This window comes from Microtus ochrogaster, chromosome 1, assembly GCF_000317375.1.
Source record: "Microtus ochrogaster isolate Prairie Vole_2 chromosome 1, MicOch1.0, whole genome shotgun sequence".
Taxonomy (NCBI): Eukaryota; Metazoa; Chordata; class Mammalia; order Rodentia; family Cricetidae; genus Microtus; species Microtus ochrogaster.
In genome coordinates this window covers 13122381-13150086 of record NC_022009.1, presented here as the reverse complement: position 1 = coordinate 13150086, position 27706 = coordinate 13122381, and the positions used below count along the sequence as shown (strand labels likewise).

The window sequence follows — 27706 nt, the reverse complement described above, 5'->3', positions numbered from 1 at the left end:
ATAATAAATTCTAAAATGTATTTTATGATATATAAATGTTACATATGTAACTATATATTTAAATAATAATTTCCATTGTAGTTAGAAGAAATATCTTATTATGGTTATATTTGCATTCTGATAGCTAGTGGTGTTGAAACATTTTTTCTTCATATAGCTGTGGATGTATTTCTATGTTTGAAAAATATCTAATTCAGGGAATTTATTCATTTCCAACTGGATTCAATTTTTGGTTGAGCATTTTAAGTTTTTTATGTATTCTGAATGCAATCCTTTGTCAGACGAATGCAATCCTTTGTAGCTGTCCTCACTCTGTTGTCTGGGAGGAGATTCACGTGACTTTTGTCACCTTGCCTTACAGAGTCTCACCCTGGCTGTTGCCTGCCTCACGGTCTTCAAGTCTTTCCTCTCTGTCTTCTAATTGTTTTGTAGTTTCGAGTTTCAAACTTAGTCCTTTAGTCCTGTTGATTTTCTGTTGATTTAGGCATAGGCTGAGAGGAAGGGTATTCAGTTTTTTCAGGATTGTGTATTACATATGCTCTCTAATGTATTTGTATATGTGTGTATTTTTGTGTGCATGTGTGAATGAGTAAGTATGTATACGTGCGTGTGAGTGAGGGAATGTGTGCATGTGCGTGTATGAGGATATGTGAGTGTGCATGTATGTGTGTGTGTGTGTGTGTGCATGTATGAGCATGTGTGAATATGTGCATGTACATGACTGAGCATGTGCATGAGTATGTGTGTGCATGTATGTGTGTATGAATGTGCATGTATGAGTGTGTGAGTGTGTGCATGTGTATGATTGAGTGTGTGTGCACATGTGTGTGTGTGTGTGTGCATGCATGTCCAGGAGTGAGCGTGTCAGTGCACGTGTGTTTACCTCCCTCAGGTGTGGACAGTAGTTGTAGATATGTAGATTTAGTTCTGGAGTCTCTATTTTCTGTTCCCCTGTTCTGCATGTCCGAATTTATGCAGTACATGTATCATTGTGGCTTCTGTTGTCCTGTAGAGTGTATTACAATCTCTTATTGTAATTGGTTCCAGCTTCTTCTATTCTTTTATTCTCAAGAATGCTTTTAAACCTTAGAGTATTCTGTGCTTTCTTATGAATTTGAGAATTTCTTTCTGTGAAGGATGACTGGTATTGTGATAAAAGCCACAATAAGGGTCTATATTTTGCTGAGTAGCATAGACATCCTAGCAATATTAATTGTTCTAATCTATATACATGTAAGATATTTTCATTTGTGTGTGTGTGTGTGTGTGTGTGTGTGTGTGTGTGTTTATCTGCCTCCAATTCTTTATCAGCCTTTTGCAATTTTCATTTTGTGGAGGTCATTTTCTCTCTGAGATTAATTCACTCCCAGGTATTTGATTTTCAATAGCTATTACAAATGGGCTTGCTTTGTGATTCCTTTCTCAGCAAGTTCATTATGGTGCATAAAAATGCTACTGATGTTTCTCTATTGGTTTTGCGTCCTGAAGCTGCCAAATTTAGCTGCCTATCCTTGTAGTCTTCTGATGAGGTCTCTAAATTGTGGTTTACAGGATTATATGACTTCCTTTCTATTTGGATATCATATTTTCTTCCTTTGGCCTAATTGCTCTGTCTAAGAGTGGCATACTTTGAGGACGGTGAGGGTTACGAGTGGGCCATGTTGTCCAGGTCTCATATGAAACAGTCTCAGCACCTTTCCATTTACTATGATATTGCTGAGGCTGCCATTTGTGGCTGCCGTATGCTGCGTTCATTTGTTCTATTCCTTTGCTTATCTCTGATACTTCTTTACTGAGTGTTTATGGGACCTCTGGATGACCTGTCATTGATGAGAACGGGATGTGGATATGCACAGCCACCCTGTGCTGTAGCCTGTTTCTCTCTTTAGATGTAACAGTACTTTCCTTGTAACATTGAGTATTGCTGTGGTACAATGGGCTGTTCCCTGTTACTTGTATTCTTTTTAATAAAATGCTGATTGGCCAGTAGCCAGGCAGGAAGTGGAGGCGGGGCAATGAGAATTCTGGGGAGAGAGAAGTTTCAGTCTGCAGTTGTGACTCAGGCATAGAGGAAGCAAGATGTGACCTGAAGAATAAGGTGCCAAGCCTTGTGGCTAATATAGACAAGATTAATGGGCTAATATAAGATGTTAAGAGTTAGTTAATAAAAAAAAGTCTGAGCTACTAGGTGAACCAGTTTATAATTAATGTAGACCTCTGTGTGTTCCTTTGGGACTGAATAACTGAAGGACCATGGTAGTACAGAAAACCTCAGTCAACAGAGTATTTTATTTTATTTTGAGACAAGATTACTCTCTAGCCCTGACTGTCCTGGAACTTGTTCTATAGGGCTTAGAACTTTCAGAGATCTCCTTGCCTCTGCCTCCTAAGTACTGGCTTAAACTGAGGTATTCTAGTATTAGTAAGATATACATATTTTGTCTTCCATTGTGTAGACTGTTTTCATTAACACATATCACCTCTCTGTGTCGTTCGACCATTTTTGGTTTGCAGTCTGCTTGCCTCAGCGTAGCCGTTCTTACATGCTTGGTGTGAAGTGACTTTTCTGATCCATCAATTGCTGCGTGTTTGTGTATCCTCAGTGGTCAGTCCTACTTGTTAGCAGCATGTTGAATCTTGCTTTTTACTCCATTTGGTGAATATTTATTTTTATTTGGGGCTTTTAATGTGTTTGCATCCAAGGTTATTAGTGTTATATGTAGAATTATTTGTATCATTTTGCTCATGTTCTGGTCTCAAATAGCCACATTCTAGTCAAGCTTCATGTTTCAGCTTTGTTGTTTTCTGTATGGGTGAGATTTGATTCTCTTTATCTTTTATGTAACTGCTCTTCTACAGGCTTTTAGTCTTTTGCATCTTTTCACAGGGACATCTATTATTCTTTTATTTTTCACTGGCTGGCATAGCCTCTCTTGAGCATATTTTGATAAGGTTGCTCTAGGGTTGATGGGTTCCCTAATTTTTATTTTGGTCTGTCACCTTGGACATTGTTTTAGCTCTCCTCCCTAACTTTTAATACAGTGTCATATTTTCTTGTAGTCCATTTGTTTTCTGCTGAAATATCTCCCATTAATTCAATGGGGCTTAAGTGTGAGTGAATGCCCCCCCCCCTTTTTCAAAAGAATTTGAAAGTTTGGATATGAAATGTAGTGATGAAAACATGTTTGAGTCAAATCTCTGAGGGATCTTTTGGGCTTTCTGGGTCTTCTCTGTCTGTATCTCTTTAAGCTTAAGGAAGTTATCAGCTTTTTCTTTGTCAGTTTGGAAGCTTCATCTTCTCTTTTCTTTTTGTTCAGGTCTTAAGTTTTCAGGTAGCCCAGCATGACCTTGAACTCATCATGTAACCAAGGGTGACCTTGAACTTTGGATCCTTCTGTTTCTGCCTTCTGGTTCTGGAGTTCCAGACATGTGACACCATGTCCTGTTTTATGCAGTGCTGGAGATCAAACCTAGGGTTCTGTCCATGTTAGGGAGGCGCTCTACCAATGGAGCTACCTTCCCCACCCCTAGGATGGAACTTATAAAACACCCTGGAAACTGCCTTATTCTTGAGCCCGCCACTCCTGAATATGCACCTGGGGGATTCTGAGTCCCACCATCGAGATGCTTGCCCATCTATGGTCTTTGCTGCCCCATTCACAGTAGCTGAATAATGAAACGAGTCTCGATGTCTATCAGTAGATGAATGGGTGAAGAAAATGTGGTACTTATACTCAGTGGGATCTTAGTCAGCCATAAACAAAAATGAAATCGTGACGTATTCAGGAAAATGGATGGAACTGGGATTCATTTGTTGTGTGGATGGGTTTTCTGTGCTTTCCTTTTTCCTTGGCTCCTGGAAGGGTCAAAATTTGAACATTTGCTCATTTGCACACGTCTCATAAATCTGGGAAACTTTCTTTGTTCTTTCTAATGAGTTTTCTCTTTTATTTCTTCAGTGTAACTGTGGTTCTTCAGAACGTCTGTCTTTAAGTTCAGACATTGTTCTGCTTGATCTATCTTGTTGAGGCTCTTGTTCATATCTTTTATTTGACTTATTTCATTCTTCAGGTCTGAAGTTTATAGTTAGTTTCTTTTGATGATTTCTCTTTGTTGAATTTCTTATTCATTTCATTAATTGGTTTCTTTGTTTTACAGAGTTATTTATAATCTCTTGTATGTCACTGAATGTCCTTCAAATTAATCTTTTGAAATCTTGCTCAGGGATTTCATCTATTACCTTATCTCTGGAGTGTTGTTGGAGAATAATTGTGCTCTTTTAGATTCATCATGTTACCTTGCTCTTCCAGACTTCATGTTTCCTTATGCTGATATTTGCATGTCCGGTGGAACAGTTGTCTCCCCTACTGAGTGATTTTTATATTTGGAGATTTTTTTTTTGGACCCTGTCTGTATTGGTTTTGGTTCAAGTTGGCCATTGCAGTTATGGTCTCCAAATAACTTCAACTGTAAAGTGGCTGCGAGAGTGTTCACAGGAAGCAGGATCATGAAGACTGTTGCTCTCTGCAGGGCTGTCAGGTGGGGCTATTTTTGCAGCCCAGGAGGGTATGGTACACAGAGGAGTAGGGAAGAGTGCTTTCCTCATGGGCTTGGGCAAGTGTAATGCAGCACACATGCAAAAATATAAGGATTGTGTGCCAGTTTCTGCAAACCATATTCCAAGGAAGTGAGGTTAGAAGGTCCTTAGGCAGGTGTGGCATGGTTCCCATGGTAGAGGGAGCAGGGCTCCTGTGTGGTACAGAGTGCATCTATAAAGTCTCCTGCAGTCACGTGGAGCTAGAGACACTCTAGCACCCCGAGAGGTGTTACATAGGAAGTCAGGCAGGCAGGGGGAAGGTAGGAGAGCCCAGGCAGGAGAGAATGTGCTTCATCACTTGTGTTCCTCATCTGTTTGGAGCAGCGTCATGACATGCCCTCCCTGAGGACTCGGGAAGGCTGCAGGATTATCCAGCACCGCCTCCCCAATTTAGGGTGCCGGTGTGAGCTGTTGGGTGTCTCCTATGTATTGTTTGTTGTGATAGAACTTTTCGGGGATCAAGTTGTCTTGACCTGGGAAGTTGATATCAGGCTTTTTTCCTTCTTTACTCAACCATCTACAGCCCTCATGACCCAGAATATCTTCATTTTATCTTCTCTGCATTCTAGCTCTCTTTTACAAACCCTGTGTGAATAGTAGCTGCCCTTCCTCCCTTCATCCTTTCCCATCTTTCTAGTCTCTTCTGGTGTCACTAACCAGCCATCTTGCCATAGACTTCCTTCTATCATGAACAGGGCACAGCTTTTTGGAGCATTTAGAAGCTCACCCCTTAACCCTATATTTACTTTTGGTGTTCTAACCATATCAACATGTATCTGCTCCAGACACCAGCTTTGGAATTCTCCTATGGGATACACTTATTTGTGAACCATTTTCCTCATTTTTGTTGATGCTCAGGAAATCCCTCTGAAGATCTACTATCTTTTAACTGGCTGCAGCAGCAACATTCCTACGGTCCCCTCTGTCTACTGTAACTTTACTTTGCCCCCCCCCCCACACACAATTATTATCCTTCATTTTTTTGGTGGAATTTAGTATTTATTGGCTAGTTTTCATTTCCTATTGTCCATTTAAAAAATAGTGCGTTGGAATATCACCAGAGACAAGAAGGCAACACAGCTACGTGCTTCCCGACCAGTGTGAGCTAAGTAACAAATGCAGTTACTGATACTGGCAGACTCTGAAGGAGATGATGAGATTGGTTATGGCTCTAGATGGATAGCTATGATCGGTGAAAATTCCCTTTTATTCTTGGGGAAAACAGGTTGCAGGACACCCCCACTCCAGTGATTTCTGGAAGTAGCAATGGGACCCAACTCTACATATCCTGTTTTCTCCCATACATAGATATCTACTGTAATATTTCATTCATAAATTAGGGATACTAAGACATTAGCAATAATATGAATAATCACCACAAAACAATTCTAGTAGTGTATTGTGATAAGATGTGGCCACTCTCAAAAACACATTTTTAATTTGTACGTTTAATTTTCAACTAAAGAAGTGTTTTATGAGTTCTCTTCAGAAAATTTGAATTTCAAGAGTCATTATTATTGCATTTTGAGACTATCATTAAGAAAACTAATGGTTACTCAAATATACACACTGCCAACCTAAAGTGGTTTATCTGCTGAGTCAGCGGGTTGGAGACTAACTGGGGAGCATGTAGTGTATGGACTCATAGAGATTTTGGATACCCTGAGCAGGTGGTGGGGCTCACATCCCTCGGAGGGGGTATTGGAGTAACATTGCAAGAGCTTTCATTATGCTGTTCAGAATGACACAAGATTTTAAACTTTTGAGCTGTACATTCCAGAACTTGTAAATCCTATCATGCTTGGTCATTTGAAATCAGAGAAAACAAAACAATGGACATTGGGTGTGTGGCTGTATGGGTGCCTTTCAGTGCCATGTGCTTCATGCAGTTACAGTCAGCGTACCATGGTAACTGAGATTCAAACACTGCAGTTGTGAAACTTGTTTAATAGAACCACAGTGCTTGGAATTTATGCATACTGAAACTGTAGGAGCTACTCTCTCTGTCTCTCTGTTTCTCTTCACATGCGAAATAGTTTCTAAATCTGTCAGCAGGAAGCTTTAGAAACAGTGGTTAAGACATGTCTTAGCATGTAACATGTCTTAGCATATTACTGACTATACATATCCTCCCACAGGTTGCAAACTTCCAATGGATACAAAAATTTCACTGAAATAATGTTTTCCACATTTTAGTTCATTGTGCAGGGGCATCAGTTTAAGCAAAATGAACCAGTAAGACGATGATGTGATTTGATGTAGTAGTCTAAAAGTGACACGAAAATATCAATGGATTTTTGTCTTTCAGTTTTATGTATGGAGAATTGACCGACAAGAAGACCATTGAGAAAGTCAGGCAGACTTTTGACAACTACGAGTCAAACTGTTTTGAAGTTCTTCTGTATAAAAAAAACCGTAGGTATTTCTGTTATCATTAAGATGACCTAGGTCTTTTCTAAATGTTATAGTTTAGGGAATGATAGCTGAGCAACAAGGTAGAGAAGATACCATGTGCCATGACTGCTCTTGGTGTGTGGGGAGAGGTTGCTGGTGAAATTGGAAAGATTAATAAATGATTCTAGCTATGAAATCCTCTCAAAAATGGATGCAAAACAGTTTCCATTGTTTTATTTTAACAAATTTATTTTAATTTTATTTAAAAATATATTATGTGTCTGAGTGTTTTGCTTATATATATATGTATGTGTAAAATATGTGTGCTTGGCCAAAGTCAGAAGAAGGCATTGGATCTCCCAGGACTTTGTAGAGAGTTGTGAGCTACCTTGTGGGTGCTGGGAACTGAACTCAGATCCTCTCCAAGAGCAACAGGAACTCCTAACCACTGAGCAATCAGTCCAGCCCCGCATTTTTATTTTCAACATCATGGTTATCCATATTTATTAGGTACAAATTAACACGATGATTTACAAATACAATATGAATACTTAAACAAATAACCTTTAACACTTCAAATATTGACTTTTTGTGGTGGGAATACTGGAAATTGCTTGTGTGGTGTCTGCACTATACTGTTATTAACTGTGTTCCCCATGCTATGCAATGCATCTCATAACCAGACAGAGAAACCTTTCTCATGTGTCATCTAGTCTTTGTAATCCTAGATCATCTTTTCTTCATTCCTACCCAACCCTACTGCGGAGAACCTCTACTGTCTGACATGTGTTTAATCAACTTAAGTCCCACGTAAAATGAGTAGGTTTTATATTGTTCTTCTGTGCCTGGCTTATTTAACTTAGTATTTAGTATTATGATCGTGTATTCCTTCCATGTTGTTGCAAAACCACAATATCTCTCTCTCTCTCTCTCTCTCTCTCTCTCTCTCTCTCTCTCTCTCTCTCTCTTTCTTTGTCTCTCTGTCTCTCTCTCTCTCTCATCTGCATGTGGGTACATTTAAAATTTTACAACAGAATCATCATACGACTTAGCAGTCATTTGGAGGACAGAGGAAGACTTTAGGCATCGTCTATGATCTTCTGCTGGGTCCCCTTGAGACAAGGCCTTTCACTTGAGCTTCTCTCTTTCAGCTAAACTAGCTAGCCTGCAACCCCTATTAGTCCCTCTGTCTCTGCCCCCTTTTTGTCTCCTGTTTCGCCCACTGCTGGGGTTACAAGCATACACAGTGATGATGCTTGGCTTTTTATGTCATTTTGGGATCCAAACTCAGGCCCTTCCACTTACTCAGCAAGCATTCCTACCCACTGAGTCATCTCCCCAGTTCAAGAAATTCTTTTAAATGCTGAGCAGGATTCCACGTTCTATACACATTTTATTTTTTATCAGTTCATCTGCTAATGGATATTTAGGTCAATTCTAAAATTGGCTATTGCAAATGTTAGTGCAATGAACACGAGCGTGCAGATAGCCCTTGTTTCGCAGATTGCCAGTCTTTAGGGTGAATATCCAGAAATGGCGCTGCTACAACATATGGTGATTCTATTTTAAAATTAGTCTGAGTAGGTTTTCTATAGTGTCTGTACCAAAGGATGCTCACAATATATTTTTATAGATTCACTTTTCATAGTTACTGTACAAATGTCAGTGAGGTGGATATGTGGTTATTTGATGTCAGTCTTTACAAACATAACGTTTAGCTAGATGCCGCCTGTTGCCTGGGGAAGGGTAATAGACATAGGCACCGTCCTCAGAACAGGCCATTCACATCTAGTAAACGTCTGCTGATTGTTGTGAATATTCCCTGGGGTTAGGTTGTACATCACCAATTGTCAAGTATGTCATCACATAGAACCTCATGGACAGCCCTGTTTGGTAGGTTAAAACAAAAATTAACCAATCAGCCAACCACCACCATGACCACCAAGCCTCAGTGCATATTCTCAACAATCAAGCCTTCTATTTGACTTGGGTTCACTGTATGGACATGAAGAGTCCCTTCATAACCCTTAACCAAGAATCCATGGCCAAATGACATCTGTGTGCAAACCTTTTCCCATGGAGTCTCACAGGGTATATTAAGGGCACACCCAAGGGCAGAGCCTGTCCTCAGTAGTAGATGGCCTCCACAAACTGAACTCAATGGTAATTTTGTAGACTTTTTGTCGCATATTGATTTGTTTAGGCATTTTTTGTTTTTCTGGGTTTTTGCTCATATATTATAATTTATGATTTTGTGTTTTTGTGGGTTTATTTGTGTGTGTGTGTATGTGCTTTTACTTTTTAAAAAGTTCTGAGTTGGGTGTTTTTGTTTGTTTGCCTATTTGTTTTCTGAAGAGAAAAAGAGAGAGAGAATGAAGACATAGAGTTGGGTGGGTATGGAGGTGGGGAGAATCTTGGAGGAGTTGGGAAAGGAGGAACTGAGATTAGAACATATTGTAAAAAAATTGTTTTCAATAAAAATGCATATGGAAAGTGTGTGTGTGTGCATGCACTTTTATGATAAATGATGACAAAATCCATCCTCATCTTCAGTGGCTACTCTAATCTTCTGAAGTGTGAGAGACTTTCTAACATCATCAGAATGCATTTTTTTCCCTACAATCAGTATATGCGGGATCTTGTGGTGCACAATTTTCCTTCCATTTCCTTCAATTCTTTATGGAATATGTGGAATTAAAATTAGATTTTCTTTTTTAGTACTAGACCCACAAAAGGATAACAGCAGTGGTAGACGCTGCCTCGGAGCAGCGCATTTGCTGGCGGGAACATTATCTCTTGCGGTTTACCTCTCAAAACCTCAATCATTTCATCTTGCAGTTTAGAATCAAGTCCGAAGAGATGTTTCTGTTTGCACTCATACTCAGCTGCCAGCTTGTCATACAGAAAGCATTCAGTTCTCAACGAGGCTCTCTCCCTGCTGCAGAGGTTCTGGATCCTTTCTGGGTCTTCTCCCCTCAGGTGCTACTGTTTAGTTCCTATTCATAAGACATCCAAACTTCCAAGCCTCTTCATCTTTACATAGATTTGTTAGTCTTGAGATGACCATGGATATATGGCCCGAGTTATCAAATAACAGGAGAGCGCTCATCATTAAGGCTATTTGCCTTGGCACTTAAGCAGAATTAACAGTTCTCAGGCATTGTAGCCAAGTCCACAGTTTGACTTTGTCAGTAGTAACTTAATGGGATTCTGTTTTGTTTATTTACTTTAAAATCTATTGGTAATGATTTGATTTGCATTATTATATTCACCTTCCAGAATAGTTTAGATGTTCTACATTGTACACCACGGCTTGAAATTATTATGTGACTTTTGTTCAAGTCTGCCTGGCTCTCTAAGGTGAACCGTGTATTGTGTGTAGGTGTCTGCGTATAGCTAAGAGACAGACCCTGCAGCCCGGTAGATGAAAGTTCCTGCTTCCCTCTGCGTGTTCTCTGCATCCATCTTTATTTTTGATTTTTCTTTTGATAAGGATAGATATTACCCAGGCATTAGGGTAGCATACAAGTATCTTGACCAATTGTAAAGGACTTTTGTAAGTGGTCATCTAAGAACATCTTTTGCATATCAAACTGGAAAGAGTGTATTTTGTGACTTTGGAAAACGTTAGATAGGAAAACTGACATATCTGTAGAAGACCATTTAGGGAATGCCTGAATTCCAAGCCCCCCCCCAAGACTTCCATCATGTGAGTAGGTTAGATTAAACACAATTTTGCCAGTGGGGCGGTTGAGGTTTCTGATTTACTTGATCAGGGGTTAGCACTTTAGTTTGTACCCTCTTTTTTATTCTTCCTGTCTAGTGTTCTTAGTAAAGGAGGCATTTTCTGCTCTGGGGAAAGTTCAGTATCTCTAGAGCCAAGACATAACCTAGCACCTATGTTCCTGGTGTGCAGTGACCAGGCCCTGCTCTGAGTGATTGGGAGTGCACCTCCATCCATCTCTCTGACTCCTTGTCCGTCTGACCCCTAGCTCCAGAATATAAAGGAGATTTCACCAGCTACCTGAAAACATTCCGCCTGTGCGGGGGAATCTGAGCCTATGAGCTGGACAGATTCTACCTTGGTGTTGAGAAACAGCCTTTCAGAGAGTTCTGTCTCTGCCAGAATTTGCAAAGTGGCTGTTTCCATGGGTGTGGCCCCAGTTATTGTTTTTTTTTTTTTTTTTTTTTTTTTTTTTTTTGTCCAGATTTCTAGCAGGACCTGGCAACCAGAAAGGATTTTCAAAGTCCCTTTCTCTTTGTTGCTGACTCCTTTGCTGCTAGCCCACGGTGCTGGAACAGCCTCAGGTCAAGTACACAGTAGCCTCTGGCCCCGGTTATTTGTAAAACTGCCTGTCACTCACAGCTCTGACACAGTGTAACACTAGGAGCAGGAAAGAGCGAGTCTGCTTCAGAGATGATGTGGTTGTTTCCTGCGTCTCTTTCTTACTCTGCAGTCATCTTGGAAAGGGCTATGTCCTCCTATGGGCCTGCTGGAACCACAAAAGACTCAGTGGTGGAATCTTATAAATCTCTCTGCACTGCTCTGGCTCCGTGAGCCTGCTAAGAACACTCCTCTTGTCTAAAGGACAAGCTAGCCCTCACATGACTTAGAGAGATTCCCCAAGTTTAGTCAATAATTTAAGAGCACTGTTATTACCTGGATGTTTAAACAGAATCGGCAGTGGCTTTAGGTGATGCAGCCTTGGATGGAGCTGGGAAGGAGATTGTTATTCGGCTATTAGAGAACCCCTAATACTGTTAGTTCACACCTCCCGTAGCTGCCCATCCACTCTCCAAATCCTAAACCTGGCCAAACCCCCTCTGTCCCTAAGAATGAATAGTTTGAGGGGCTGATTGCACCTTTGTTTGATAAAAATATTATGGAAAATGTGTTTTTAAATTTTTTTTAAACTTATGATGTGTATTGCCACTTCGTGGATCATTATTCTCTTGAGGGTATTTCTTATGCCTTCATCTATTCATTCTTTGCAATATGTCAGTTCCTGGCCTGTTCATTGAGCTTTGACCCCCGAAACCCTCATCCCTCTAGAGAGTGCAGTGGCTGTCCTCTGAAGAAGAATGTGGCAAGGTTGAGCCTTGTGGGGCAGGAGGCAGTGGCTCTAAAAGACACCCAAGAGTCTCAGACTGTGAACACCTGTGTTATTTTCCTTTCCCTGATAAGATGCCCTGAAGGTTTCAGGTAGCACTCTCTGTACAGTACGTATCAAGTACTGTTGATGTCTTCTGTGATTGGGGACACAGTCAAAGCCATCGAGGAGTCCCATAAGTCCATCTGACTGAAGAGAGAGCCTTGGGATAGAAGCAGCGTTTCAGGGGCTTATTTAGAGATCCCGACTTGCCAGGGCAGTAGGTGTTGCTGTGACTGTTAATTGGAAACACTTGTCAAAGTGACAAGCCCAGAGAGGCATGTAGGAGTGATCTTTCTCAGTGAGCTTGTCAGATGAAGTCTGGGAGAGTGACAGAGGCCTCGGGACCCAGACCTAAAGGCGATGCTGCTCTTATGTTAGCAGCAAGACTGACTTTGTGCACACAAGTTGGGAAGAGACCCAGTACTTTCTTTGGAATATTCATATTTTGGGCTAAAATATAATCATTAAATTTGAACAACTGGTAGCTGATAGTCAAACAGGTTTTTTTTTTTGTTTGTTTTGTGATGTCCTTTTATATTGAGAATTGAATCCAAGACCTCAGGCATACAATACAAACATTCCATCACTGAACTACTTACCTTGGAAGTTTTTAATTTCAATTTTTATTATTTTTGAGACAGTGTCTTACTAAGTTACCCAACATGGCCCTGAGCTCACGCTGTACTCTACGCTACCCTTGATTTTGTGATTCTCTGACCTCAGTGTCCTGAGTAGCTGCGATTATAGGCCTGTGCCAGCAATTCTGGTTAAAGTAGTTTTTAAAAATTTTATTTATTCATTCAAGCAACGAAACTATTGTTTTGCTGTAGAAGCAGCAGAAGCATGGCGCGTGGGCAGGGGAGCGAATCTTTGCTGTGGCCCCTGTGACACTCCACTGTCTTTTTCCTCCCTCTCTCTCCACTACAGGAACCCCTGTTTGGTTTTACATGCAAATTGCACCAATAAGAAACGAGCATGAGAAAGTGGTCTTGTTCCTGTGTACGTTCAAGGATATTACGCTGTTCAAACAACCGATAGAGGATGATTCAACAAAAGGTAATTCCCGAAAGGATTATCTGTACCTAAGAAGCTGGCGGCCTTCTATCTGCCACATCTTCTTATGACCCTTCTCTGGTTCTGCATTCATCCTAGTGAGATGCAGCCGGGAATTCCACTGAGTGCAGTTAATCTGGGAGCAACCCAATTGGCATTTCAACCTCCTGTACCCAGTGAGCTTTAGCACAAATGATTACACATAGCCGGGACTGACTTCACTGAGCTCCTACCACGGTGCTGTTAAGAATTTGATGGAGTTTTGGTCAACTAATTGAGTTTTACTGGCTGATTGCTTTCAGCTTACTTATCAGTTTCTGTTTGCTCAGTTGTACGTTCTCTTGTGTGGAAACTGTATAATTTTGTCATAAAGAGAGTGGCTGGCACAATGCAAGCCTCCCAAGTGGAGCATTATTGACTGCAGCATCCAGAGATGTGGCTACGGAAACCTAGAGCGCTCTTGCCTCTCTCCAATGTAATTTATTCCCAATTTATTTTCTCCATTTGGGTTTAAATTAGAAGCCGGTGTTACATAAATGAAGACTTTAAAATTCATTTAGAAATAGGTTTTTATAAAATGTTATTTTTTTAGGGACCTCTTAGGAGACCAAAGGGAAATGCCTGCTTTTGTGCATTTGCCAAACACTCCTTTCCTTTAAAAAAAAAAAAAAAACCTACACAGAGATTTAAGCTTTCCAATTGCAACCATAATTACAGAAAATTACATTATTTTATCCTTTGCAGGTGAGTCTAAATGCATAATGATCTATTCACTTGTTCTGTTAGTATCAAATTAAAAAGAGAAACTTTACAATGTGCCAACTATTGAAAATAGGACCAAACAAATTAATTTATATATGTCTCTGAAATTCCAGACTCTATGAAATCACTTTCTGGAAGATTAAGTAAAATATCTAATTTAGGACTCAGGTTCCCCTCCCCCCTCTCTCATCTTACTGTATGACCCAAGCTGACCCGAAGCTCAGTACTTCTCCTGCGTCAGTCTTCCAAATACTGGAATTACAGGCATGCACCATCACATCCAGCAAGGCCTACTTTTTAAAAATACGAAGACATATTTCTTATCATCTTTGCACTGGATGTTGATTCATGTCTTTGGAATGTCACTGTAGCATGGTTAATAAAACCCCAGAGGCAGATATTGGGGTTCAACCTGGAGATCAGAAAAGAAAAGCAGCCAAGCCACTAGAGAGATCTTACCTCTTTGAAATCTTTAGACTGAGAAAAGAGCCAGTTACTGTCTTAGCCCACTTTATAGCCCTCTCCAGTGCTGGGATTAAAGGCATGCACCACCACTGCCCAGCCTGTATGGCTGACTAGTGGGGCTTCCGGGATTAAAGGCATGCACCACCACTGCCCAACCTGTATGGCTGACTAGTGGGGCTCTTTTGTGTTCTGTTCTTCAGGAAAGCTTTATTTATGAAAATACAAATGAAATAGCGCCATACTTCATGGTGCTTCAGACAATGGCTAGAAAAGGCATCTCTTTTTCAGTTGTACATGGAGCACTCACCAGACACACTACACTCTGAGTCCTAAAATTTTTGACCAATTTAAATGAAGAGATACCTTTGAAAAAATGAGTCTCAGATCATAATGCAGTTAAGTTAGAATTCTGGTTTTCATTTGCTTTACATCTATCATCCACTTATGAGTGAGTACATACCGTGTTTGTTTTTCTGGGTTTCGGCTATCTTACTCAGAATGATTTTTTTTTTCTAGTTCCATCCATTTGCCTGCAAATGTCAAGATGTCATTGTTTTTTACAGAAACAATGTACAGAAAATAATACTCCATTTTCTTTATCCATTCTTCAGTTGAGGACATCTAGGTTGTTTCCAGGTTCTGGCTATTATGAATAATGCTGCTGTGAACATAGATGCAGGGATGAGGGACTTAGTCCTTCCTCAACTTAAGGTGTCAGGCTTCCTTGACTCCCCGTGGGAGGCCTTACCCTTTCTGAGGAGTAGATGGGAGGTGGGCTCAGGGGCAAGTGGGGTAGTAGAAGGAGAGGAGAGAGGGAAACTGTGGTTGGTATGGATGAATTAAACATTTAAAATAAAAAAATAAATTAGAACTCAATAACTTAAAGATATGTGGAAAGCTACAACAATTTGAAAATTAAACAACACATTTCTAAATAATCTGTCAGCCAAAAAATCTTGTTACACATCCTTTGAGCTAAATGAACATTCAGCTTTTTCAAATTTGTAGAGACTGTAAAGATGGTGCTTAGAAGAAAATATGTAATGTTAGATGCATATATTGCAGAAGAAAATGATTAAAAGACCCCAGTAACCTAGTTTCCATCTTGGGAAGCTATACAAAGAAGAGACTTTTCAACCAAAGCAAGCTGAAGACAAGACATCGTGAACCATGTGGGAGAAATCATTGTAAAGGAGACCTCTTCAGGGGAAAACCACCAAAACGCCAGGCTAATTCCTATAATGAATACCATTATTGTTAATAAATCTCTAGCTCTGGTAACCAAGAAAAAAGGGCCAGGCACATATTACCAATAGTGGAAATGAAAAGTCTGCCTCCACTCATCCTGTGGCTACTGAATCTGAGCATTGATCACCCCGTGGCCATCATGGGAGACTTTTAGGAGATAGACCAACCTCTCAAAATTCACTTGGGGAGGAGAGAAGCAGAAAACCTTAACTACCCTGTCACCATTCAGTACTTACGTAGTAAAGAATAATTGACCCAAACCAAGGCAATTAGTTTTATCAGAAGACCCTAATAAATACAGAAGGAAGATATTTCTCTCTTTCCTTCTTCAGGATTTCACACACGTATATAGTGAAATATGATCATAGCCAGCCCCATTTCCCTCTTCCAAGTTCTCCCTCCCTTCCCCAAACTCTCCCTCTATGTGCTCAGCCCTAAATGGCCATCTTTACCAACCTCCCAAACCATCAAGGCTCAAGGAACGTTTTGGAAGCAGAGGCAAAAAGAACGTAAGAGCTGGAGGACAAGGAGGAGGTCTGTGAACTGCTGTCCTCTGTACGTGGCATGGCTGTTGGACACAGGAGCTCACAGCCCCTGTGGTTGCCTGCACAAGGCCCGCCTTGTTCCTTAAGTCTCCCAGAATGCAGAAGCAGAGGGAAGTCTCCCAAGCCACGAGATGAGGCCAGCACCACACTGATACCAAACCTTGAAAAGATACTACAGAAAAGGGAAGGAATAGGTGAGCTTTTCACGCTTTACATAAAATATTCCATAAAACTGGATTCACAAAATGTAAGAAGAATTACACGTGACAGTTGAATGGACACAGTCTTCAGGAAACAATCCCCCCCCCCCAGTCCATCCTATCAGTCAGGTGGCAAAGAAAAGCACACGATCCCATCAATAGGCACAGAAAAAGCATCTGAAAAAAATTCAATGCTTATTCGTGATTAAAAATCCCCAGGAGAGCAGGGATAGGGGTAGTCTTCCTTTCTTCATAAGAAACACCTGTAAAAACCTTATGACTAACAGTGAGATGGATCTTTGAGTGAGGAATTTAAAAAAAAAAGATAAATGATTGCTACATGATTGGTGACCTAAAATACTCTTCAAATGAATTTCAATGTCTTCATACATGAATAGCTGTTAACTTGAGTAGATTTTTTAATCAGATTTTTACCCCCAGATATACATATATTTATATTAGAGAATTATTTTCTTCTGATTTACTTTGTATAATTTTATGAAACAGTTGAAGCTGGTCAAGGAAAGCGCAGTCCTTCCCCACCAGTCTGACTGTTAAATCTTAATGGTAGTTAGTAATTTTGTAACTATGGAAACTGGGAGCTGGCGGCCTTTTGCCATGAACTGGGGCACATGTGCTGACTTTTATCTCTGAACTTAATGCTTCTCCCTTCTTATCTTCTCTCCGCCCCCTCACTCTGCATCTCCCGAGGTACCGCAGAGTGCTTGTAAGGCAAGGTCTCTTTCCATTCAAATTGTCTACACTTAGAAATTATTTCAAATAGCCCAGACAAGTCAGGCTACTAGACTGTTGAACAGTGAGTTTAATAAGTATGCAAATCAAGATCCGTTGGACAGTATTGGTATAAGACACCTTTTTTCTAGTGCTAGACATTCTAGAAGATGAGCTAATTTGAGAAGAATTTTTGTTCTGAAACTCTTCTATGCCTTCCCTCTACATAACAGATTACTGAAAAAGCATTGCATAATGCAGCTATGAATGCTGCATATGAACTACTTTCTATTATTCATGTGAACTGTACATTTAACATGAAAAATTCAAAAGACATGAAATATTTATGCCATTAAGTCATCATTCTGCTATATCTTTGAAGCTAGTGATATAGGAACCAGGGAGCATTTTGAGAGGCTTGGTAAAATAGTGTATTTTTTTTTCATTTTTAAAGACAAATAAGAAGAAATGATACTTTTGGATAAATAGCACATGTAATCTCATTATCGTACTGCAATATCAAATTGAAGAAGAAGATTGTGATTTCACCTTTGATCCAGCCTTTGGCCTCAGAGTTACTTAAGATAAAGTTTTTCATTATCTCTGTAGAAATATCCTATTCTATTAACCTTACTTTTATTGTTTTTTTTCCCAAAAGTTGAACTGAGGCTATTCCTGGGGATGTAGGAGTGGCCCCTTTTCTAGTACTCAAGGGGGGATAAACTAGCAAGTTAGTAGGAGCAGCTTCGCTCCAAGTGCTCCTGTGTCCTTGGTGATCAGCTGGGTATGAGGATGGATGGGGAAAGACACGTGAGAGAAGTTAAGAGCATGAAGCCACGATTAAAGGAGGGAGACCCAGGACGACTGGGCAGCAGGGAGGTCCTCTGAGGTTCTTGGTCGAGAGTTTCACTAGCATCCATGACCATCTTTCTGTTCTCCACTTCTGTCCAGTCAGAGGGATGGAGATGAGCAGGGGGTACAAAGCTGGATCTATCTGAAGTTCAGGTTTGATTGGGTACAAGAGAAAGAATCTCAAAAAGGACTATTGATTAGACAAAGGCTATGTCCTTCAAAGATCTGCAGATTTATTGCTTTATATTCATACCAATCTCCTGTTTATATTGGTATCCCCCCCGCCCCAGCAAATAAACCCTGGACATAGAGTTGAAAGACTTGAAGGCATGGACTGCGAACTTTGTTTTCGAATGAGCTCTGGCAATGACCATGGCAGTTATAGCTGCAGTGACTGAGTGAAGCTCTGCTCATAGCAAATCCTCCGTTCAACAAAATTTCATCCTGAGTGATTTTGTTTCCATTCTTAAACTGAGCGGTAATGTAGGATATCAACAATGCTTTTGAATTATGCCGTAAGGGATACAGCAAAAATTCCTGAAGGCAAGACTATCAACTCCTATGGATAGTCAATGCCTACCAGGTACCCTAAGATCATAATTTCTCATTTCACCAAATTTGAAATTAATATTATTATCTCCACTTCGCTGTTGAAAAGCCTAACACTCAGGCTGACTTCAAGCCTCGTGTTCCCCAGATTGTCCATTGCTGTCTTGTCTTCTGCAGTGGGAATTCACTGGCAGGCACAGTCATATTAACTCTGTTTCCAAGCACAGGCCTCAGGAGGATGCTTTCTTTCTTGATCGAGTTGTGCTCTTAGAACCAACTAAATTTCCTGGTGCTAATTCCACAGGGTGAAGTCATCTTATTATCTTTTGTACCTGGCATTGCAATGTTGAGAGTGTTGTTCAAACAATCAGTCAATACTATCTAAAACTTTATCTGTCATCATGTGCAAATTGCTGTCTGAAGGTCTCCACTGTTATGTGTTCTAAAGATCATTATCCAAATCTCTGCCCATTGAAACAGTACAGGGTTTTCAAAAAGACTTCCAAACTGCTAAGATAATTACAGTGTAAAATGCCCTCTGCCAAGTAGTTATGACACCTTTTTGCCAATAATGAGACAAAAAAAATTCTTCCAGAATAAAAATAACATCAAAAAAGTAACCTACTTGCAAAAGCCAATGATTCCTTTAGAGAGGAGACGACGGAAGAAACAGGAGTAATTATGCCAGCCAGTCTTGTTGGCTGAGAGCAAAACTGTTTACCTAAGCTCTTTCCTTATGGACTGGAATCTTGTGTTGCAGTCCAATAGATTGATTTAACTGCCTCTGTGACTTCCTTTCATTTTTAAGATTAGACAGTCCATGACAAAGAGGTTAATTGCAACCCAATAGAGCTAAACTAATGTTTTATTAAGAAGGAGTTGGCAGCCCGAGCCTTTAGGAGAACAAATGTTCTCATAATGCCATGAACAACTTACAGCGCAAGCATTCTGCTCGTCATACGCGACTGTCTGTTCATATTACCCCGTATCGATCACGTCTAAGTAACATCAGCGGACTGCTGAGCAATCAGTCGCACCAGTTAGGTTTCTGTCGAGGCGAGCTGGGGAAATGTGGTCCCGTGGAGATGGGAGAACTGCTGAGGAGTCTCTTTCTCTGACCTAGACAGTGTGGCTGTCTCTGACTTTTTCAAAGTTTGTCCCTAACATGGTGGGCGGATGGGTGGGGGAAAGAGCAAATCAACTCAACTAGTTAAGAACGGTGGCATTGCCAGAGCATGAAAGGATGGCGTTAGAAAATTCAGCGTGGCGTGGATTATAGTAGTGAAAAATCTGGAAATGTCTAGAGCACGTATCAGTGTAGTTTATGCATTGTCAAGGACAAGCAAGTGCCCCATCTTAGAGGTACTGGGAGCAGAGAAGAGGGAAGCACCCTTGTGGGAAGATGAGAAGGGAAATTTCAGGTTATTGTCTTTCGTGAGGCTTTGTTTTCAGTGAAGTATGAGGGTAGGCAGTGGGAGTAAGGAGCTATGGAAGTCTTCAGAAAAGTGCTAACATTAGCGCTTTAGAGTCAAGGGCAGCAAGAGTGTCTCAGGGCCAGTGAACTCCGGGTTCTTGCACTTCTATTAATTTACATATGAAGTAGAACACATCTGGACTTAACTTTGGTCCTCCACCTTCTGGGGCATGTTGATAGCAAAATCCTGAATGATGACTCCCTGACAATTGCCCTGGACTTTGGTTTCTTTAGGAAGAAAGAATCCTTTGTGAATCTTTGCTTGTGAATCCCCATGCCAGAGCTGACCCATCACCTAGCCCTGCCTTTCATTCCTAGCTAGTGGTTCCTCAGGATCTTTCTGAAGATTAGGAGCTCTCTCTACCTTCTTCACTCCAGAGTTTTTCCTTAATGTCATGAATAGTATTGATACCCACTGAAAGCTGAGCCCAGTTCCTTTGCTACATTTTGAAATTGTATATAAGGCATTTGGTATGCTAATCCCTGTATAACTTTTTCACTCCATGTTTTATTTATTATACAAATATGAAATTAGTGTCCTTTAAAAATTGTGTTGATCAGATTATAGTTAGTCATTTACAGACATATTTAAAGAAGGATTTTATGAGTATTTAAATTAGGAACTACTGCTCCCTTATTAAGGAATGCCGCACTATTACTATGTGACAATGGCTCTCGTAGTTGTGTCTCTCCTTCACCTCTTATTCCCTGCATAGTGATGGAAGAGCAAATGCCAACCTCCTGAAGGGCTGTGCGCTCCTTGACTCATGGGATATATCCCTCCCACATTTCCCTTTTGGTGCCAGATTTTTTTTTTCTAGACAAACATTACTGTGTACACAGAATGAAAATGGTTTCTCTTTTAGTCCCTCTCAGATATACAGAAATTCAACATCACCTTTCTTAGAAATGTGAGCCTTCAGGAAGAAAAAAGAGGAGCTGGGAAGTTTCTAGAAATAGCCTATGCAGCTATAACACATAGCTGATGTAAGATGAGGAACGATCAGATACACTTCAGTACGTTGATGAGGGGTGCCCAAAATAGTCACTGTCACCTGAGAGCACCTTCTCATTTACATTCACCCTGCTGACCAAGACCCACTGTAATAAGACGTGAATGGGCTCTTGTCTCAAATAAAGTTGGATTAGTCGGCTATCATCTGTTAATTTACTTACAGCCTTTAGTGCTGCTGTGAAAAGATGAACTTTATTAACCCAAAGGAAACCATGCTTACACCGATGTTGTTACTGTCACGTGATGTGTGGATTATAGAGTCCGGATGAGGGCACACCCCTCCTGTAGGTGTAGAAAAGAAGCTTCCATAAGGCAGTATCCTTCACGTGAGTCTGAACTGTCCTTAGCCAAACAGATGGGGAGGGGGAGAGAGCTGTAGGCAAACAGGAGGAGTGTAATATAGAAAAGAGTGGGGCATGACAGTATGTAAAAGAACTCTGGAAGATTTAATTATATTTCGAATTTGCTCTTCAATTAATTTTCTATTGATTTAGTAAGGCTGGAGAACAGTAAGGTGGCAGAAGATAAATGTTGTATAAGTCCTTGTGGGTAAGAGCTAAAGGACCTCTTCCAAGGACACGGTGTTTTCTTGGAAGTCTCCAGGTTGACGCGAAGGATTGAAATGGGAAAGCGTGGTTGGATTTGTGTTTCAGAACGGATCTTACCCGCGTGTGGATATGTTCTCAGGGGGCTGTCCCCTGACGGCAGTGACACATGCTGCACTGTTTGACAAGTAAGAATGGAAGGAATTCAGTTGGAAAGATTTGTAAGTTATAAACTAGAAGGCTTATGCAGGAGTGTGTGAACATGCTTGTGTGTGTTTGTGGGTCTGTGTGCATGTATGTGTGTGTGTGTGTAATAGTGAAAGAAGGACAGCGGGCGTTAAGTTACCGGTTTGTATGGTTAGAAATGGCACCAGTTAGTTTATCAAGAGTGTATGAAGGATGTAGGATGTGTAACATGGAGAGAGGGTAATAACGAGGTGAGTTTTCGGCCTGCTGGGAGCAGATGTCTGTAGAATGCCTTAGAGGAGGCTGGCCAAAGGCAGAGAGATGCGCAGGTCCAGCACAACAGAAGAGAAGTCAAGGTTGGTGATAGTGAATTCAAGTTGATTTTGTATGTTATTTCTGGTGTCTTAGTTGCCTCATTGTGAGACTGGAACACTGTATAGAACCTTGGGTTACAGGTAATGTCCCCAACATGATTTTAAATTCCAGACTAGGGAAAGGCCCATTAATGAAGAAGGAAAAAGGACTTTCTGTCAATGGATGTCAGCTTACTTCTCGTGCAAGCACTGAACACACAGAAAGAAGTGAATTCCTGGGGGTCGTTCCAAGTCTGAAGGCTAACAGCAACGTCCAACATTGCCTGTACTCCGTGATCTGACAGGCATTCGCTTCCTGTAGGCCCAGGGCTTGCTCCTTCAGGGTTTATTGAATCAGCTGAGATTTCATCATGCCTCTGGGTTCATCCCTTTTAACCAGCTGGAGGCTTCACTTTTAAGGAGTTGTTTGGAGACCACTCTGTCAGTGGGTAACCCTACAGACATGATCAAGTAGCTTTAGAGAGATCTCCAACAGAGTGGAGCTTTAGAGCTAGTTAGAGGACACAGAGTTGAGAGAGGGCCACGGGATGGCTCATTTTGCTCTATTTGTTCATATCTCATTGTTGTTTCTTTGAAATAAATGTTGTTTATAATGCCAAGCTGAGGCCCCAGAAGAAAGTTTTTTTTCCCATTAAATTCACATTCCTTTTTCCCCAAAGCAACTTCTCTTCATGAAAACATGGTTAGGTTTTTAGATATTCCAAGCATAACTTTTTAGATATCACCGCCATTGTTAATGGGAGAAATAAAATTTGTTAAGCTACAAGGAAGGCGCAATGTGCATTATAGGCACAGTTGGAACTGTACTTTTCCTCCTAGGTGGGTACCTCTGTCTACAACACACATTAGAACTCTTTTCATTAGGGCCATAGCAGCCACTCTAACAACCAACAATAATGTAGTAAGGTTATGTATTTTTTCTATTAATAAGGGAAAAATTGATTTGATACAGGAGAAGCACATTTCTTGTTCATGAAATAATCCCAAGCAAGTGGCCCTGGCTGGCATCTTTCTACACAGCGATCCAGTGGCTTTTCCTTCCTCCAAGGGCTTGCTGTTTGCATACAGCTGGTAGAAGGAGTAGGAAGTGTGATACCAACTTGCTTCTGAAATAGGGATACAGATGTGGCATCGTTGTTTCCGCTTCAAGTCCATTAGTGAGAACTAGGGACTTGGAACGCACAGATGCATGGGATGCTGAGAGAGGAGCTGCTGGGTAGGCAGCTGTTTCCCCTTCACAAACCCACACAAATCGAGCAGGACCAGATAACTTTTTTAGCCTATTATCTACCATGACTACAGAGACTACGCAGAAGATGTGAGAAAGACCCAAATGTTACAAATATTAGAAAGTACCTCATTTTAGCCACACTTCGAATTTGATGGCGTGTACACAGGAACGAGACAGATACTTTTCAGTTTTTCTGGACAGCCTGTGGTTGCCAGGATCCTCCAGTTATCTGAGAGAATGCTGCACTTTCAATTCATTGTATGTGAATAACCAAAACTCTCTTTTCATCTCTTTAAGGTTGGACAAAATTTGCCCGATTGACACGGGCTTTGACAAACAGCCGAAGTGTTTTACAGCAGCTCACGCCAATGAATAAAACAGAGACAGTCCACAAACATTCACGACTAGCTGAAGTAAGTATGAGAATGACTTGCTTTGCAAGGAAGTGGCCTTGATACGTTTTTCCCCAGATTATTCAGGATAAGCACAATTGCGTAGGTGATAATTTATGTTTTCTTTGTAGAACTGTAGAAGTTGGAAACGCTCCTTTTCATTCTCTTCAAGTTCTGCATGGAAATGTAGTTCATGCTTTATTGGGTGATGCGTAGACACTGTGTGATTTAATTGAACAAATAGGGCAGGGAATCCACGTGTTCATTTGTGTGTGCAGAAAATATTAATTGAGGGTTTCCATCGTATTTGGATTTCTGTAAAATGAAAGGATGTGAAGATGAATAAGAATTGGGTTGTTACTAAGGAGTGAAAGACACAGGACAGGAAATGGATAAAGACTTTAGGATATTGTAGCATTTACCCAGACTTGGTACTCTAGGGTCAGTTACGAGCATGTACTGGTACTCAGTGGAGTGAATTCAGGAAAAATAGAAGAGTTACGGCTAGCGAGATGGCTCAGTAGGCAGAGGAGCCTGCTGCCAAGTCTGACATCCTGAGCTCTATTTCTGGAACCTAATTGTGGAAGCAGAGAATTGACTTCTACAAATTTCCTTTGGCCTCCCCATGTGTGCCGTGGTATACACTCCTCCCCAAATGTCTTACACACACACACACACACACACACACACACACACACACACACACACACACAAAGTGAGAGAGAGCTACCAAAATTATGCTGAGTTTATGGTGGGAATTTGTAAAATATTTTGAGTTAATTTAGCAAGAAAGAGAAAGACCCAGTTGTCCACTGATTTACACTGCCAGAAAAAGGTGAGACAAGGCACTTCTTAATTTGTTACAAATACCAATTCTAGTTTAAAGAGGGTTGGGAAATAAAGTCTATTCTTTAAATTTAGAGTTATTGAGTTTTCCTTAGCTTATTATTAACTAACAGATAGACCTGGGACAATTTCTTTTTTCCTTTTCTAAATAACTTTTGATATCACGGAGAAAGAACACTTCATGGAACAGCCATGCTTAAGCTAAAATAGGACATGGCTATAGTATTCAGTGATACTGTTTACACCGTGTGCAGAGGTGAACTGCATCTGGCTTGGGAGCTGGAGCAGCCAGGTGGACCTGCCTTGTCTGAGGATGCTCCTTAAGGAGTACTGCTTGCTTTGAAGTTTCCTTCTCTTCTGCTTCAAGAGTCCAGTTCCTTCACCAAACCCAGCCCAAGAACCCAGCTTGTGTCTCCGAGCTGAGGTTTCTTAAGCCTGCTTGCTTCTGGCCCGTCTCCACGTTATTCTCACGCCACTGTAAGTGAAATAACAGTGGGCAACATAGCTGTCACCACCTCATAGAGGAGCGCAATTCAGTGCTCCTGTCCAACTATGTAAGTGGGAATGAAAAAAGAAGAAAAGATACTATTGTGAGCTACACATTGTCATCCCCTGGTAAAGGTAAAAATACAGACTTTTCAGAAAATCCACTCAGGCCAGTGTCACCTGCCTGGGGGAGTGGGCTTTAGGTGTGAATATGCCACACTTTATAAAACCTCCCCAGAAGATTCTAATATGAGCCGGATTTAAAGCACATGGAATTATTTCTTGAGCTCAAACTATAGAAGGTATAGACATAACTAGCAAAGAGAAGCATTTTCCATTTCCCCTTCTTCCAGGGAAATTGGAGCTGATGGTGTTGGAAGGTAAGAGAGAAGCCATAATTATGTGCAGTTCTTTCGGTCTAACACGCCTCCCCAACATGGGGCTTACATTCCTGCTAGGATAAACTGCTACTAAGCGATTTAAAACCATAGGGGTAAAATATATCTGGGGCACTGAGAAAGTAGGCAAATACGTGAAATATCCCTAAAGTAGTTCTAAGAGCCCCAAGTAAAAATTGTAAGCGTAGCAAAGAACTAAAGGAAATACTAGCAGCATTTTCTGATAGTGAAGATAGCAAGATCTTATATACGCAGTTTCCAGTTATGTAAACTCGATGTATGAGAAATTTTTAGTGTACTATTCCAGGCTTCAAAAGGTGTGTGTGTGTGTGTGTGTGTGTGTGTGTGTGTGTATGTGCGTGCACTATGGAAGATAAGCCTTCAAGCTATACGCTAATTCTTATCTTTGTTTATTCATATATTCAAATGTTTGATGCATTTATCTCTTAGTGGGTCTGTTTGTTTTTTTTTTTTTCTAGAACCACTAACTGATTTCATGAGTTGTAAAAGTCCTCTGGAAATGTTACTTAAGAAAGCCCCATTGCCACACTCCTTGACACTTCCATTACGCTAGTGAAATAAGTACACGAGGCAGACGTTTTAGATGGGATCCTTCCACTAGTTTCACATGGCAGACGTTTTAGATGGGATCCTTCCACTAGTTTCACATGGCAGACGTTTTAGATGGGATCCTTCCACTAGTTTCACATTTCCCAGTTTCCAACAGGCAGTCTCAGTCCTGTGCTGTGCCTGCCACCTCTGACTCTTGCTGGGTCATCTGCTTTTCTCCTTCTCTCACTTTAGACCTAACAGAGTAAGTTCAGGTTCACATAAACTTGTGCTGATAATTTTCCATTTGTTAAAAAGGCACAGAGAGCTAAACCTAGTATTTAGTGTCTTATCTCATTTACTAAAGGAAGCTTGCACCTGACGAGAAACACAATGCTCTTTTATAGCTCTGGGTTTAGAGAGACAAGGGAAAAGCAGCCACTACCATCCCCTAACACTGCCCTCTTAGCCATCGGAGCACTTGCTGAGCAAGGCTGCCAACACTGAGGCCCCGGGGTTCAGGGAGGCCATCAGAAGCAAAAGTATATTTTCTAAGGTGCTAAATGTGTGTGTAACGAGTGGTGGTCAGTCACCCACCAAATAACTATGGGACAGTCAATGAAAGACACGTGGTTCTTGTCAGGCTTGCACCTGAGACACTATGCCATGGGTCAAGGATGGGCACTGGAGAGCCGAGCAGATGAACTAGTAATCAGATCAGCTTGTGGAGTAGCCGGACTTCCATACGGTCCTTTGAGCAAGCTCCGGGACGTTTCTGAAGAGGGAGAGGAATCAATGGAGCATGACTGTCTTAAAACCGAGAATTGTTAGACCCAGCCTATGGTTTGACTGATCCCGGTGGGTGTACAGTCATATCTGACTTCAGAGAAGTCCCCATCACGTATATGCACTTTTTCTTCCTTTAGGTTCTTCAGCTGGGGTCAGACATCCTTCCTCAGTACAAACAAGAAGCGCCAAAGACGCCGCCACACATCATTTTACACTACTGTGCTTTTAAAACTACCTGGGATTGGGTGATTTTAATTCTTACCTTCTACACCGCCATCATGGTTCCTTACAACGTTTCCTTTAAAACAAAACAGAACAATATAGCCTGGCTGGTGTTGGACAGTGTGGTGGACGTTATTTTTCTGGTTGACATCGTTTTAAATTTTCACACGACTTTTGTGGGGCCGGGTGGAGAGGTCATTTCTGACCCAAAGCTCATAAGGATGAACTATCTGAAAACTTGGTTTGTGATCGATCTGCTGTCCTGTTTACCTTATGACATCATCAATGCCTTCGAGAATGTGGATGAGGTAAGTGTTTTGTTTTTGTTTTTGGAATATTGGAGAGTAAATGTTTTGAAAACAACAGAGTAAAAGGATTCCACAGATGATAAAATGTCTTTTTCAGTGCTCCCGTTTTGTTTTCCATCCTGATATTAGTAAGCATGTGCCATAAATTATAGCTGACTTTCTTTTTTTTAAATATTTATTTATTTATTATGTATACAGTATTCTGTCTGCATGTATGCCTGCAAGCCAGAAGAGGGTACCAGACCTTATTACAGATGGTTGTGAGCCACCATGTGGTTGCTGGGAATTGAACTCAGGACCTTTGGAAGAGCAGGCAATGCTCTTAACCATTGAGCCATCTC

General features: G+C 40.9%; 1 protein-coding gene across 1 annotated transcript in view; it reads left to right on the top strand.

Annotated features, from left to right (window-relative positions):
- Kcnh5 (potassium voltage-gated channel subfamily H member 5) overlaps window positions 1–27706 on the top strand; it is a 314460-nt gene that overhangs the window by 29675 nt on the left and 257079 nt on the right. Inside the window, exons 3-6 of the mRNA XM_005343212.3 lie at window positions 6906–7012; window positions 13072–13200; window positions 23673–23788; window positions 26973–27365. Of these exons, the coding sequence (XP_005343269.1) occupies window positions 6906–7012; window positions 13072–13200; window positions 23673–23788; window positions 26973–27365 (745 nt within the window). The remainder of the gene's footprint in view (window positions 1–6905; window positions 7013–13071; window positions 13201–23672; window positions 23789–26972; window positions 27366–27706) is intronic.